Source organism: Garra rufa, chromosome 7 (genome assembly GCF_049309525.1).
Source record: "Garra rufa chromosome 7, GarRuf1.0, whole genome shotgun sequence".
Taxonomy (NCBI): Eukaryota; Metazoa; Chordata; class Actinopteri; order Cypriniformes; family Cyprinidae; genus Garra; species Garra rufa.
This window is the reverse complement of record NC_133367.1, coordinates 31,346,650-31,363,740: the sequence shown is the minus strand read 5'-3', so window position 1 is coordinate 31,363,740 and position 17,091 is coordinate 31,346,650. Positions and strand designations below refer to the sequence as shown.

At 33.4% G+C, this 17,091-nt stretch overlaps 1 protein-coding gene across 1 annotated transcript; it reads left to right on the top strand.

The window, feature by feature from the left end:
* Positions 1–260: 260 nt before the first annotated feature.
* LOC141338370 (semaphorin-4E) lies at positions 261–17,048 on the top strand. Its single transcript, XM_073843902.1, has 15 exons — positions 261–369; positions 4,306–4,600; positions 7,657–7,802; positions 7,919–7,981; positions 8,083–8,181; positions 8,512–8,611; positions 8,700–8,810; positions 9,366–9,517; positions 9,604–9,776; positions 12,143–12,302; positions 12,762–12,984; positions 13,186–13,301; positions 14,859–15,022; positions 15,347–15,399; positions 16,132–17,048. Exons 2-15 carry the CDS (start codon positions 4,489–4,491, stop codon positions 16,848–16,850), a joined length of 2,391 nt encoding a protein of 796 aa, XP_073700003.1. The 5' UTR covers positions 261–369; positions 4,306–4,488; the 3' UTR covers positions 16,851–17,048.
* Positions 17,049–17,091: the final 43 nt, after the last annotated feature.

Below are 17,091 nucleotides of genomic sequence, written 5' to 3'. Positions count from 1 at the left end.
CCTATTATATTATAAATTCACGTTTTTAAATTCTAAAATAATTTTATATCTTTTTGAATACTTTTAAATGTAGGCTACATTTATATTCCGTCATTCTAAGACACAATTACAAAAAACACAAAATAATCAATTACCGTAAATAGATACGGAGGTTATCTTCGATATTACAACATCTGATATTTTACAAGCATGAAGCAGCTGACAGGTGAATCACGACCGGAAGTTGTGACGTTCAGGTGTGGGTTGGGTTTACGCGCACGCACGCATCCAGTCAATAGGACCGTCCGTACTTTACCCTCGATGCGACATGCTGTCTGTATACACGACAGACACTTATTCAGCCATTCAGGAGCATTTCTGACATCTCCGGTGAGTAGATTTAGTTTGGGCAGAGCTGTAATAATATTTGTTTAGCCTAATTGTAAAATGAAAGACTTAAATATTTAATTAGCCGCTAGTCTCTATGTAAATGTTTATTAGCGTGTGTGTTCAGGGTTTACTGTGTGCTACACATTGTTATCCATGTGTGTTATGTTCACTTCGACATCGCTTTACTAAAACTAAGTGTGCTGAGGAAGAAAAAAATGAATGAATGGAGCAACGACAACAAAATAGATGCTTAGAGTACAATTTGTCTTGTGTTTCTACATTTAAAATGTCTCCAAAAGTATTTAGACCCTTGAAAAGTCATTTGTAAGGGTGCAAATACTTTTGAAAAGATTTGTATTTACATCTAAATGTCATTAGATTTAAGTTTCAGTTTAAGTTGCATTCATTTTAAATAACAATATCACAAGTGAAGCATTTTAAATGATAAAACAATAGATATGGTTTAAAATGAGGACGAAAAGTATACATTTTGTGTTGGTTGATTGTTGGACACTTGAGATGCACTCAAAAATCACCAGTTGAGTAAATGCAATTGCAAAAATAACTCAGAAAAGAGCCTTTGTGTAATATTTTGTTGTTTAAAGTGTGATTCCCAACACTTTCTGCGCCACTGTAAAGTGTGACATATCACACTTAAAACACTAAGATAAACTCAGCAGGTCTTTAAGTCTTGCACTGACTTGCCCGAACGCTGGAAGGGAATGCCGCTTTTTTTTACGCCCATCTGTTTACCCAAGTCTTCATGTGATGCACTTATTCACTTGCCTGCACTTTTAGTCTGAATGCAGTTTTTTGTTGTCTTGGTTTGTGAGATATTTGCTGTAGTAGTGGTACAATTGCATTTTTGTTGTTGTTGTTTTACAAAGAGGTTTAAGCTTTAACTGATGCACGCCACCTCCAGCATTCACAATAATAAAGCATTTTTGTTTTACCGAATTGAATGAGCAAAGGCGTAACCCCACAAACTGGGTGTGTTTTTCCAACGTAAATGTGTTTCGCAATAAGAGTGACACATGGAGTGTCACTGGAAAGCTGTAGGTTAATGAGTGTTGGCTTAACCTGAACCACTTGAATACTGAAGAACTATCAACTTAAAGGACAATTAAAAGGGCCTTTATTTATGCATGAAGCTGGAATTACCAGTTGTGGAAAGTAAAAGTATAACATAACAGATTTGAGTTGATTTTGTAGATTTAGCTTTTGTAACGCAAGGTGTCATGAGGGTCTATAGGTGAGCTGTAATTAATATCACTTTGTGTTTTATGTTGTTGTGTTTTTGTGTTTATTGTTTTATCACATGACTGGATTTGGTAAAAATAATACAAATAATATAAATTCAGATACTTAAAACAACAACAACAACAACAATAATAAAAATAATAATGAAAAATGTCAAACTGTTTATTTATTTATTTGACTTCAATTTGAGATAAGGACAACTGTTACTCTCTTTTTTTTTTTTTTTTTTTTACAGTACTTCTCAAAAAATATTACAAATACTGGTATTTTTAATTCATTTAAAAAAAGTGTTAATCATAGAAGAGCTGCATTTAAGTATTTGCATTTACAAATTGAATGCAATTGAATTTTTGTAGTAATCTTTATAATTTTATTTAATAAAAATTAAATCAGTGCATTAAATTATTATTTCAAATTTCTGTTCAAATATTTTCAATTTTTTTTTTAATTAATTCACTTTATTATTATTATGTGCGGATCACTCCGCTGTGGCGACCCCTGATTAGAAGGGAGTAAGCCGAGAGAGAAAGAAGAAATCACTTTATTATTAGTTTATGATTAATGCTACTAATGCTACTAATAATTAAATATTTGATTGTTTAAATAAATAAAAATACCTTATTATTATTATTATTGTTATTATTAATTATTATTATTTTACAGTTAGTGCTAGTGTATAAATATAAATATATATCAGTTAAATGGCAATATTTTAGGTACTGTCTGTGTAAATTGCATTTTAATGATTTTTTCAATAAAATAAAACAATTGAATTAAGTTAATAAAATTGAATTAGTGCATTGATTTATTATTTCAAAAGCTTTTTAAAAATTATTAAAAAATATTAGTTTATAGTTAATTCTACAGACTGTTATATTCAAGTTAGTTAGGAATAATTTAGTATTTGAATGTTCAAATAAAAAAAGTACTTAAATTATTATTATTCTTTTACAGTTAGTGCAAGTGTGTGTGTGTGTGTGTGTGTGTGTGTGTGTGTGTATACAGTATATATGGATGGCAATATTTTAGGTATTTTAGGTACAAATTGCATTTTAATAATTTTTTCATTAAAAGTAAAGTGCCTTAATTTATTTAAAAATTAAACATTATTAATACATTTTATTTATTTATAATTATTATTTTACAGTTTGAATTATGTTTTTTTCATAACAATATTATTTTATTATCATTAAAAATACAGTTATTTATAGAAGATGTGCATTTAAGTAATTGTTTATAAATTGAATACAATTTTTTATGTAAAATATTTATAGTGTTTAGAATTTTATTTAATAAAATTGATGTACTATTTCAAAACCTTTTTAAAAATTATTTTAAAAATATTATTAGTTTTTAGATAATGCTACAGACTGTTATATATCAGTTAGGTAGCAATAATTAAGTATTTGATTGTTCAAATGAATAAAAAGTACCTTAATTTATTATTATTATTATTATTATTATACAATTAGTGCTAGTTTATAATAATAATATATAAATCAGTTTATTTAGATGGCAATATTTAAGGTAATGTATGTACAACTTGCATTTATCAATAAAATAAAACAATAGAATAAAATGTCTTCATTTATTAAAACTTAATTTTTAAAACATTGAATACTTTTTTAAATAATTTAATAAAAAAATGAATATTTTGTAATAATTACAAAAAATAATATTGTTAATAAATAAATGTAAAAACTATTTATTTATTTTTTTATAATAAAAAAAACCAGTAAATGCTCCTGTTATATCACTTGGCAAATATGCAAATCATGGTTCTGTTTGAAACTGTTCAAGTCTACCATCCCCGTGAGAATGTGATCAGTTGGGAGAGGCTCGTCTGATAAAGTCCTTACTCAGCAATGATTCGATTGATGAACAAACTCTTTGAAGACATGAGTAACAGCAAACCTGTCTGCAGTGAACTAAATGATTCATTTGATTTGTCCTCAAGGCTTGCACTTGACTAACCAGTACATCTGTTTTGATTAGGCAAAACCGAAAAATCAAGCTTGCTTTTTTGTAGCACAACCAAATGCACATTTTTCTCCGAAAATGTCTCTTATAATGCCAGACTTCTATTTTACTCTTCTATTTCTTCTGTTATGTCTTGATCTTGAACTTCTGGGCATTGCTTAACCAAACGTGCAGTCAAGAGCGTCTCCTTTGAATGTAAACATTTCAGACATGCAACGGTGTTTAGGCTGCTCGTTTTCAACCTCAGGCATCAACAATTTCAGGTATCCTCGCACCCCAATCTGCACATGTCTCAGCCTGCCTCGTTATTTAGGTCCTTGCACACATCCAGCCCAAACTGAGTGCGAACGCAACCCGGTGTTTCTAGTTTTCAACGTTTGGAGAGTACAAATTGCAGTGATCTGTCAGTGTGCTGCTTTGGTCCAACAACAATGAGTCACTGTTGAATTCCTGGTGTTAAATACAGTATTGCGAAGACTGTTTAGGTAAAGCAGCTTTGAGCTGAGCTGTTTACTGAGGGATGAGATGAAGTGGTGGGTTTAGTTTTCTATTGTCACGCTTCATTTGAAGTCTACAGTTCAGTGCAGTTCATGCAGGAACAGGCTTTCAGGTGAATCTTCATGTTTGGGAAGTAGGATCGAATGAATGTGTGTCTTTCGAAACAGATCTTAGTTTAATGGTGTTTTTGTTCTGCAGATGTAGACGGGACTGCAGACCTTCAGCATCCAGCATCATGGACTGCCACATTCGACCACGAAAACACTCAAGCGATAAACGTATATATTGGATACGGATGCCTACATAACCAGGCAACATGGAAAACGTGATGTAAAAGCTGATTTTCTTTACTGAAGTACTCGTTTTTTGAAGAAAAAAGCCATGTATTCGCCTCTGTTGTTCTTTATCATCTTCCATGGCATCTTCTTGGCTTGTGCCTACAATGGATGGAGTAATCTGAATATTATCCCACGAAAAACCATTGAGTATGAAGGTAAGATTGATCTTCATTGAGTTTATATCTAAATGAGTGAGCTAAATATTTAGATCTAGTTCAGTCTTCAACCCTGTTACGTACTGTTACGTATGATGAAACTAATATTTTGCTTTATGGGAAGTATGGCTTTTTGTACGGAACTGCTTATTTAAAAAAAAAATGGTACCAAAGTAGTACCTTCTGAGTATTAGTTAAATTTGCAACCCTGTTACTTGCAACTTTCGATATGAAGGTACTATTAATCTTCATTGAGTTTATAACTGTGAGCTAAATATTCACATCTAGTTTAGTCTTCAACACTGTTACCTACTTTACTCTAAGAATGTATGATCAAACTAATATTTTGCTTTATGGTAAGTATGTAGTTTTTATTTAACTGCTAATTTATCAAAAAAAAAAAAATGGTACCAAACTAGTACCTTCTGAGTATTAGTTTAATTTGCAACCCTGTTACTTGAAACTTTTAATATGAAGTAAAGATTAATCTTTGAGTTTATAACTGTGCATAACTGTGAGCTCAATAATAGCATGTAGTTTAGTCTTCAACCCTGTTACCTACATTATTGTAAGAATGTATGATCTAACACAGTGGTTCCCAACCACGTTCATGGAGGTCCCCCAACACTGCTCATTTTGCATCTCTCTTTTGTCTGACACACCCATTCCAGGTCTTGGAGTCTCTACTAATGAGCTGATGATCTAAATAAGGTGTGTTTGATTAAGCAGACATGGAAAACGTGCAGTGTTGGGGGGCTTCCAGGAACATGGTTGGGAACCACTGATCTAACACAAATATTTTGCTTTATGGAAAATATGCAGTTTTTATATAACTTAGTTTATCAAGAATAGTTAGTCCCAAAACACATACATTCTGAGTATGTTTAATTTGCAACCCTGTTACTTGCAATGTTTAATATAAAGTTGTGCTAAATATTAGCATCTAATTCAGACTTCAGCTCTGTTACTTGTAAGAATGTATGATAAAAAAAAAAAAAAAAACATTTTGCTTTATGGGAAATAATGTATTTCATATAACTAGTTAATCAAAAAATAATTGTACCAAACTAGTTCCTTTCAAGTATTAGTTTTATATGCAACCCTGTTACTTGTAACTTTAAATATGATGGTAAGATTCATCTTCATTGAGTTTATAACTGTGTGAAAATGTGAGCTAAATAGTAGCATAGTAGTTACCTACACTATTGTAAAAATGTATGATCAAACAAATGTTTTGCTGTACGGAAAATATGTAGTTTTCATATAACTGCTCGTTTATCAAGAATATTTGGTACCAAACTACTACCTTCTGAGTATTGGTTTAATTTGTTACTTGAAACTTTCAATATAAAGGTAACATTAATCTTCATTGAGTTAATCACTGTGCATAACTGTGATCTAAATATAAGCATTTAATTCAGTCTTTAACCCTGTTACCTACTTTTTAAGAATAAATAATCAAACAAATATTTTGCTTTATGAAAATACATTTTTATATAACTGCTAGCTTATCAAGAATATTTGATACTAAACTAGTACCTTCTGAGTATAAGTTTAAAGGATAACTATTGCCAAAATGCAACCTGGGCTGTTTGTTTTTTTTTTTTTACTGTAAACGAGACAAACATATATCTAAAAGCATAATTTCGACAAACGAGCCGTTTTTGAGATTGACCGTGATTTCGTTTTGTTTTCAAAGGCCGGTGAATGGGAGTACAAGGGGCATAAATTTGAGCACATCAAAATCTATATTTTTACAACACTAAGAAGAGTCCGTAATGTCCCGCCCCCTACACAGAGACGCAATAACCCGGAGCAGATCATATGCGCTCATATGTGCGGTCGGCATGCAAACTACACAGCCTCAGCATGATAATGATCACTATTTTGTTTTAGCAAGAGTTTCATATTGAATCTGTGGGGTAATTTATTAGACTGTGGCTGTCATAAGCTTACAAATGCGGCTTTACCGAGCTCAACGGCTCTGGCCCGAGCAGATATTAATGTAACGCTATTGGCTATTCAAAATAAGTGGGCGGGGCTTAGCGATATGTTTTTGTTTCACTTAAAAGAACGTCACCACATAGAATAACGCTGCGTGTTTCAAGGCACTTCAGTGGACCTTTAAATATTAGCATATTTATTTATCTTTATAAACATGTTTATTGCTAGAAAATAGTAAAAATCACAAATATTTTAGTATTTAGATTTTTTTTTTTTTACATGTTCCAAATGTTGGTAACAGGGTTTAAAAAAATCCCCATAGAAGTTGAATAGCAAATGAACTATTGCAATCGTTGCAATGTAATTCTTTGTTATAATGCTTCAATGGCAAATAGATAAGGCATTGTTATTCAATGTTAAAAGTTTTTAACATTTTGACACCTAAGAAATAACATTTTTTGGTTGCTTTCTACATGATGCCAGGAAGACAATTAAATTTTCTTACATTTTTACACAAATTGTAGTATTGAGAACATTCATCTAGTTCAGTCTTCAACCCTGTTACCTAAGTTACTCAAGAATAAATGATCAAAAAAATATTTTGCTTTATGAAAAATATTTAGTTTTCATGTAACTGTTAGTTTACCAAAAATATTTGGTATTGAACTACTGACTTTGCAACCCTGTTACTTGGAACAATCTCTAGCTTATTATTTATTCATTTATTTATATAAACTCATTTTATAAACATCTTTATTGCTAGACAGTTGAAATTTTTTTTTAAATATTTTACTATTTAATTTTTTACATGTCCCAAATGTCGATAACAGGGTTGATGAATTTCAATTCCCATAAAAACGGAATGGAAATAAAACTACTTGCATATTATTTATTTACAAATATGTTAACATTTGCTTTGACCTACTGAAGTTAACAATCAAACAGCTTCTAATGATTTAGTTTAACTCTGTTTGAACCCTGATCATAGAACATCTCCACCCTGAGAGCAAATGAACAATTTCCATTGTTGCAATACAATTCTTGGTTATGATACTTCGATGACAAATGGAAAGGCATTGTTATTTAACATGCATGTATGTTTTTGTCCGTAGATAACCATGTGATCACGTTTAAAGAGAAAGGTGTTTGGAATTACTCCACAATGCTGATTAGGGAAGATCTGGGTTTACTGGTGTTGGGGGCGAGAGAGGCGGTCTACGCCCTTGACATCAATGATATCTCCGTTGCTAAGTCTAAGGTGCCGGTTTGGTTTCCTTTCCTTTATCTCATGGCAACAATATAACAGAATTTTTTTAACCCTTTTTCTAAACAGCACGTTTGTATAGCCTGTATTGATTTCTCTCCACCCATCAGGTTCTTTGGAAAGTTACAGAAGAGAAACAAAAGGAGTGCACCTCTAAAGGAAAACATCCTGATGTGAGTAAACATCTATGTAACTGCCACACACGCAAACACATAAACACATGCAAATACTCTCTACAAGGGAAACAATTTGATGCATCTGATTATCTTATCAGATCGACTGTCGTAACTATGTACGGATGCTGCATCAGATGAACGACAATGTGATGTACGCGTGCGGAACAAATGCCTTTAGCCCTACTTGTGATTACATAGTAAGTGCTATTACAAAATGTTTTATTTTCATTCTTTTTTTATATATAAATACAGTTTTCTATCATTTTCATTTAATAATAAAAAAAAATAGTGTTTTTTGTTGTTGTGAATGAATATTAAAACACACGGACAACAAAATTAAATAATTGTTTCCAAAATCTAAAAAACTGTTTTTTACCTCATCATTGTACCCACTGTTTGCATCTCGTAATCTATCACTTTCTTCCTGGTATGTGTGAGATTAGGTTTCATGTGATTTATCAGGTTCTAGTGTCATACAGATAAAAAAGAAGTTTAAAAACAAACTTGTTTCCATTGTGTTTGATCAGACGTATGGTGATGGGCAGCTGAAACTGGAGGGAAAGCAGGAAGATGGGAGAGGGAAATGTCCTTTCGATCCATTCCAGAGATCATCTTCCATCATGGTTGGTATGTATGTAGCTCTTGCTGCTTTTTTTTAATTAATATAAATATTATTATAAATAGAATTTTTAATTAATTAACTTTTTTGCCACAGATCAAGACTTGTATTCTGCCACGTCCTTAAACTTTCTGGGTTCAGAGCCGGTCATTCTCCGCACCTCTTCCAATACACTGCGGACAGTGTTTAAGAGTTCTTGGCTCAATGGTATGTCAAATATTTAAAAGACTAATTGACCATTTGCAGAGAGTTTCATTGACAGGCAATTTGACCAATCATATGGCAAATCTGTCCTTTTGTCCAACAAACAAACCAGACAGGAGAGTAGATTTACATTGATGGACTTGAACTTGAAGAAGTGTATTGATATCTTTCTGCGGTTGAAACAAAAAACCGTCTGATGTTCATTCATGTTTATTTTGTGCTATAACTAGTAATAAAGAAGAAATGATCAGTTCACATGCCGTTTGAACTGAGATGCTAAAGTGATCTGTTGAGACACATCGAAGAGCCACAAAATGGCATTTATTGTTTGAATTTCTTACAAAATTATAACATTTTAAAGCTGAGACTTTGTTTTAACCAAAAGTAGCCTGCTCTGTCCTATCTGAGGGCACCATGGCTTGTCGGAATTTGTGTAAATATCCTATTTTAGATTTAGTTTTATTAACAGAATATGTCATAACAATTATAGAATTTAATATCATTTGACATTTTTAGTAAAAAGACATTAAAACAATGACATTTTTCCACCCACTCCAGAGCCAAATTTTGTCTACATGGACGTGGTTCCAGAAAGTGAGGACAGTCCTGAGGGTGACGATGACAAGATCTACATGTTCTTCAGTGAGAACGCCGTGGAGTACGACTTCTACAACAAGCTTGTGGTGTCGCGTGTCGCCAGAGTCTGCAAGGTAACACTTCAATGATTCCTTTACCTTGCATATGTAGCTCTGATCTTGTTTTTCATTTAACATATATTTAATTATCTATTCTGTAGGGTGACATGGGTGGTCAAAGGACCCTTCAGAGGAAATGGACCTCCTTCTTGAAGGCTCGTCTGGACTGTTCTGTCCCTGAGCCCAGCCTGCCCTACGTCATACAGGACGTCTTTCATGTCCGCCACAAGAAATGGAGGAAGAGTGTCTTTTATGCTATATTCACATCTCAGTCGTAAGTTTTGTCCATTTTTCGCCCATTCTGTGTCTGAGGTGGCTCATTCATTCAGTTATTCACTATTTTTTTAACATATAGAAATACCACATAGTTTCCTACGTAGAGTAAAGGCGTGGTCACATTAGTGAAATTTCAACTTGAATTCATTGTGAAATCTGCCTGTCCGATTTCTATTCACATTAGAATTAAGAATGAAAAATAAATGAACCAGGATTATTTTATATATACATTTCAACATTACTCATTTTCCTATCGTTTTACTGATGTAATTTGACTAAAACTGAAATAAAAAATGAATAAAAATATTGTGATAAAAGTCAGAATTGCGAGATATAAACTTGTGATTGCAAAAAAAAGTCAAAATTGTAAGATATAAACATAAAAAATGTCAGAATTGCGAGATATAAACTCGCTATTGTGAAAAAGTTCAAATTGCGAAATACGCAACAACTATAACTTGAAAATTCTTAGAAAAAAGCCAGAATTGTAAGAAACAAACTCACAATTGTGAGGGGAAAAAAGTCAGACATGCATGATACAAACACGCAATTGCAACTTATGATTACAAGGAAAAAAGTCAGAATTGCGAGATATAAACTTGCAAATGGGAGGAAAAATGTCAGAATTGCTAGGTACAAACTCGCAATTGCAAGCAAACAAGTCAGAACTGCAAGATACAAACTCGCAATAGTGAAAAAAAGGCCAAAATTGTGAGATACAAACTCAAAATTGGGAGATATAAACCCGCAATTACGATAAAAGTCAGAAATTGCGAGTTGTAAGAAAAAAAAAATTGTGAGAAACAAACTTGTGATTGCGAGAAAAAAAGTCAGAATTGCAAGATACAAACTCGCAGTTGCGGAAAAGTTTAAATTGCAAGACACAATGTTACGATTGCGATACAAAAGTCAGAATTGCGACATACAAACTCAATTTCAAGGGGAAAAAAAGTCAAAATTGCGAGATATAAACTTGCAATTGCACGAAAAAAGTCTCAATTGCGAGGAAAAAAGTCAGAACTGCAAGATACAAATGCGCAATTGTGAGAAAGTTTGATTTGCGAGACACAATCGGAAGATAAAAACTGCAATAACTGCGAGATACAAACTCACAATTCTGAGAAAAAAAAGTCAGAATTGCAAGATACAAACTCGCAATAGTGAGAAAAAAGCCAAAATTGTGAGATACAAATGCGCAATTGTGAGAAAGTTTGATTTGCGAGACACAATCGGAAGATAAAAACTGCAATAATTGCGAGATACAAACTCACAATTCTGAGAAAAAAAAGTCAGAATTGCAAGATACAAACTCGCAATAGTGATAAAAAATTGTGAGATACAAACTCAAAATTGCAAGATATGAAAAAAAAGCTTGAATTGCGAGACAAACTCATGATTACGAGAAAAAAGTTTGAATTGTGAGATACAAACTCACAATTGCAAGGAAAAAAGTCAGAATTGCGAGGAAAAAAGTCAGAATTGTGAAATCTAAATTATAAACTCGCAATTCTGAGAAAAAAGTTAGAATTGTGAGATACAAACTCGTGATTGTGAGAAAGAATTTGAATTGCGAGATAGAAACTTACAAATGGGAGGGAAAAAAGTCAGAATTGCAAGGTACAAACTCGCAGTTGCTAGGAAAAAAGTCAGAATTGCAAGATACATATTCGCATATGCGAGAAAAGTCAAAATTGCGAGATGTAAACCCGCAATTACGATATAAGTCAGAAATTGCGAGTTGTCAACATTGCGAGAAAAAAGTCAGAATTGCAAGATACAAACTCAGTTGCGAGAAAGTATGAATTGCGAGAGAATCTCACGATTGTGATAAAAAAGTCAGAATTGCGAGAACAAACTCAATTGCAAGAGGAAAAAATTTAAATTGCGAGACATAAACTTGAAATTGCAAAAAAAAAACTCAATCACAATTCTGAGAAATAAAGTCAGAATTGTCAAATGTAAACTTGCAATTCTGACTTTTTTGAAAAATTTTTATGAACTTGCGATTGTGAGGACAAAAAAGTCAGAATTGCAAGATATGAACTTGCAATCGAAGGGAAAAAAAGTTAGAATTGCGAGATATTTGAAATAAAATAAAATTGAAAGATAAATAAAACAAAACCTTGGAGTACAACATCTCATCTGAACTTCAGTGCACATAAATATAACTCACCGTAAAATAGCTGCAGTTTATGATGCACTGCAGATCTGACTAGGTCAAGGATATGAGTCACATGTCATATAGATCATTTTAATGGTTGGACTGATAATTAAAAGATTGTCTGGCTCTTTTCTCCAGTTTAGTCAGAGATTTAATACTGTATTTTTAGCCTATAAAACATGATGATCTGCTTTTTTATGCAGGAGCTCAACGGATCAGTCTTCTGCAGTATGTGCATATAATGTGACTGATATCAACGAGGTGTTCTCACGTGGCAAATTTAAGACAGAGGTGGCGGTGGAAATGTCTGATGTAAAGTGGGTCATGTACAACGGAGAAATTCCTGTCCCTCGGCCAGGAGCTGTGAGTGGTTTTGCATTAGCCTTACATAGTCTCACAGCAGGTGCATGTAATGTTTTAACTGTTAAACTGTAATTTGGAGAATGTCAAAGAATACTGCTAAAATGTAAAAAAATATAGATTTTATTATAATCTGATGGTAGAAAAATAACATATTTAAATATATATATATATATATGTGTGACCCTGGACCACAAAACCAGTCTTAAGTCGCTGGGGTATATTTGTAGCAATAGCCAAAAATACATTGCATGGGTCAAAATTATTGATTTTTCTTTTATGCCAAAAACCATTAGGAAATTAGGTAAAGATCATGTTCCATTAAGATTTTTTGTAAAATTCCTACTATAAATATGTCAAAATGTAATTTTTGATTAGTAATATGCATTGTTAAGAACTTAATTTTGAGAACTTTAAAGATTTTTTTTTAATTATTTTATCTGCCAATGTTCATCTTCACAGTGTATCAACAACGCAGCGAGGAGTACAGGAATAATGCGGTCGCTGGACCTCCCTGATAAAACCCTACAGTTTATCCGAGACCGTCCCCTCATGGACGACGCTGTCCGTCCAATCACAGGCAAGCCCCTGCTGCTCAAGAGAGGCCCACTGTTGACCCGTCTCGTTGTAGACCATGTAACTGCATCGGACGGACAGTCCTATCCTGTGATGTTTGTCGGCACAGGTGAGACTCCCATTCGCCTTTAGGGCAGAGCAGCTCTTTACTGTCAGTTAAGAGGGTGTGTGTGTAAACAGTTGTTCCCAGGAATGTTAATTGTACTTTGGACTGAGCTGTTTAAATTACAGCCTATTGATTTTGTTGTTTTTACTTTGCAAAGCTGCTTATATATTGTTTTTGTAATGCAAGTCAATTGTTGTCCATCAGCAAACGGTTGTGTGCAGAAAGCAGTGAACTATGATGGAGAAATGCATGTTATTGAAGAAGTAAAGCTTTTTGAGAACACTGAGCCAATTGATGTCCTAAGACTTCACCAGAATCAGGTACGCAAAACTGGGGCTGTGGATAGATACAGATCAAAATTGCACTTTACAACTCGCAGTTGCAAGTTTATGTCCTACAATTCTGAGAAAAAAAGTCAGAATTGCGAGATACAAACTCGCATTTGCGAGGAAAACAAGTCAGAATTGTGAGTTTTTATCTCGTTCATTATTTCTCGCAATTTTTACTTTATATCACCCAACTCTGGGAAAAAAGTCAGAATTGTGAGTTTCATGAAATTCATGAATCATGTAATTCTGACTTTATAATTCACAATAGTTAGTTTATATCAAGCAACTCTAAGAAAAAAGTAAATTATGAGATAATATCATGCAATTCTGACTTTATAACTCGCAATAGTTTGTTTATATCAAGCAACTCTAAGAAAAAAGTCTGAATTGTAAATTCTGACTTTATAACTTGCTATTGCAAGTTTATATCACGCAATTCTGACTTTATAACTCATAATTTAGAGTTTAACAAGTCAGAATTGCAAGTTTATATCACGCAACTCTAAGAAAAAAGTAAATTGTGAGATTATATCACACAATTCTGACTTTATAACTCACAATAGTTAGTTTATATCAAGCAACTCTAAGAAAAAAGTCTGAATTGTGAATTCTGACTTTATAACTCGCTATTGCAAGTTTATATCACGCAATTCTGACTTTATAACAAGTCAGAATAGCAAGTGTATATCATGCAACTCTAAGAAAAAGTAAATTGTGAGATTATATTAAGTCTGAATTTATAACTCAATAGTACCTTTATATCAAGCAATTCTAAGAAAAAAGTCAGAATTTTGAGTTTGTATCATGCAGCTCTAAGAAAAAAGTCTTTATAACTTGCAATTGCAAGTTTGTTTATATCACGCAATTTTGACTTTATAACCAGCAATAGTGAGTTTATATCATGCAATTCTGAGAAAACAAGTCAGAATTGTGAGTTTATATCACGCAATTCTGACTTTATAACTTGCAATAGTGAGTTTGTCAAGCAACTCCAAGAAAAAGTGAGAAATGTTAGTTTACATCACGAAATTCTAACTTTATAACTAGCAATAGTTAGTTTAAATCATGCAGTTCTTTGAGTTTATATCATACAACTCTAAGAAAAAAGTCTGAATTGTCAATTCTGACTTGCAATTGCAAGTTTATATCACGTAATTCTGAGAAAAGTCAGAATTGTGAGTTTGTATCACTCAATTCTGAGAAAAAGAGTTAGAATTGTGAGAAAATGTTGCTATAATAACCTTTCTTAACGTTAACTTTACTGAATTTACTCGAATTGGAATGACATGAGTAAATAATGGCAATTTTCATTTTTGGTTAAACTGTCCATTTAAAGACACTTAATACTTATTCTCTTAATTCAATAAAAGCTTAAAATCACAAAAGCTTTAACTAAATGAAGTAATTAGTTACTTTGACATAATAACATGATTATTTTTGTAACATCTCTAATTGCCAGTTATTAGAAAGACAAATTGGAGAAATATTTAGTTCCATGTTCATCACGAAAAATTGCATGAATAAGCATGAGTTGTTTGTTTTGTCTAGCTGTATGCAGGCTCTGCATCTGGGGTTGTCCAGATGCCCATCAGCAACTGCAGTCGTTATTCGTCCTGTCTGGACTGTGTGCTGGCCAGGGACCCTTACTGTGCCTGGGACGTCCCAGCTCAGAGGTGCTCTAGAGTAGCCACATCACCAGAGGATGCAAAAAGGTAAGCACTCACATATAAGCACAATCCCATATCAAGTCAAATTGTCATCATTTACTCACCCTCATGTCATTCCAAACCTCCATGACGTTCTTTTTCCCGGAAAAACAGGATGAGATATTTCACAGAATGTTCACACTGCTCTTTTTCCATACAACCACTGCATATAGTCACTAAATCGATATTTTGTTTATATTTAATGTAAATATTTATACATTTAACTTAATTTATGCATTATTTAACCACTGTTTTGCATATCTAAAAACTACTGGACTATATATAAGTGTGTAAACAACATATACTGACAGTTCACTTTTTGCATTTCAGCAATCTGATACAAAGTCTAAAGGATGGGGATGCCACTCGATGCCCAACAACAGGTATTCATCATGTTTTTCTGATTAAACATAACATAAATGATGTCTCTTAGTGAAATATGTAGTAGAAAACCAATGAAAGATTTACGATATTTTGGACTATGGGGGGTGCCATTATTTTCATGATGTAAAATGGTTGCACTCGGTGAGCTGCTGGCGCTACCTGTTACTATTTTTACCACAACAAAACTCTGAAAATAAATAAAATACTGATACGATGACCACAGCTACTGAAAGAGTTTACAGATGGCGAAACCAAATGCCGTACCATCGATCGTCTAAATGCCCCCCTAAAAACTCCTTCAGTGGCTGTGGCGTCATGACAAGCATTGGCATGTTTACATCCCACCAGGATGGCATCTAGCATTTCTTGTCTCTGCCATTTGAAAGCTCTTTCAGTAGCTGTGGTCTATTAAAAGCCTTAAAGGCATTAGGTCTGAAGTGGAGAGAACAAAGACGGAGGTTTTTAGAAAGTTTTATTTGTCCACAGGCATCTTCCCATTCTTTTCCACTCTTTTTATTGCTAGAAAAGCAGTAAAGACTTACATCGCTTCTCTTGTTGCCCTTCGACTGAAAATTACAACCAAAAGCCACAATGTGGCATTGCATCAGTATTTTATTTTCCTGATTTGTGGTAAAAATATCAACAGGTAGCGGCAGTAGCTGACCGATCGCAACCATTTTGCGTCAACGAAATACATTTTCAACAAATTTAACATGTTTTTTCTTTGTCAGTTCCCAAGGAACCAAAAATCCTCACACTCATTCTGGGAAACAACATCAGGTTGCTGTGTCATCCAGACTCGAACTTGGCCCAGGTCAATTGGAACTTTGCTGGAAAGTCACTCCTCTATTCAAACAGGAAGTATACAATTTATAATGACGGCATTTTGATTTACAATGCCTCAATTGCTGATGCCGGACGCTACACCTGTGCATCAGTCGAGCGGGCGAAAGGGAGAGACTACACCCAAACGCTGGCTATTTATGACTTGCGTGAACAAGAAGCAGTAGTCGTGACTGATAAGATTAAGACTCCATTGGGATTTCTTCCAGAAAGCAGCACGCCATCATCAGAATTGCATAAACCTGAAGATCCTTCATCGTATTTAAAAAATCAGAGCGTTGAGAGTAAATGGATAGTAATGCAAGTGGCATTGGCCGTGCTGTCTGTTATGATGGCGGGTCTGCTGATCTGGAACCTGTACATGGGCCACATCTCTCCTTTTATGTGCTGTGGGAGGCAAACATTCAAAAGCCCCAGGAATGTTCCAGAAAGGGAATACATGAACACAGGAAATGATGCTGTGGACAGTAAACAGCAAACAGTCATGTTGTGTGTCACAACAAACAGTGATCTAGAAACACCTAGATTCCACAGGAATACAACCAATGGGGATATGCCAACAGACGTTCATATTATTAAATACATTACAGACGAGTCTGAGATTTAAGATTTTTTTTTACATGATCATTTTGTATAATTTTTATACTTATTTATTTTTCAATAACAATAATAAAACATAAAAAAATTATTTGTTTCACTTTTTCTTATGCAATTTAACATGCAGTTTTTTTATTATTTTGAAGTCCAAAAAAAGTGCATCCACCCATCATAAAAAGTGCTCCACATGGCTCCAGGGGGTTAATAAAGGCCTTTTGATGTAAATCGATGCATTGCATAAGATAAATATT

Bases quoted from the DNA above. Each gene is read 5' to 3' on its own strand.
- LOC141338370 (XM_073843902.1), top strand. From the start codon at position 4,489: ATGTATTCGCCTCTGTTGTTCTTTATCATCTTCCATGGCATCTTCTTG. The intron at 8,612-8,699 runs GTATGTATGTAG...TTTTTGCCACAG, and splicing joins ATCATCTTCCATCATGGTTG to ATCAAGACTTGTATTCTGCC. The intron at 15,400-16,131 runs GTATTCATCATG...TTTCTTTGTCAG, and splicing joins CACTCGATGCCCAACAACAG to TTCCCAAGGAACCAAAAATC.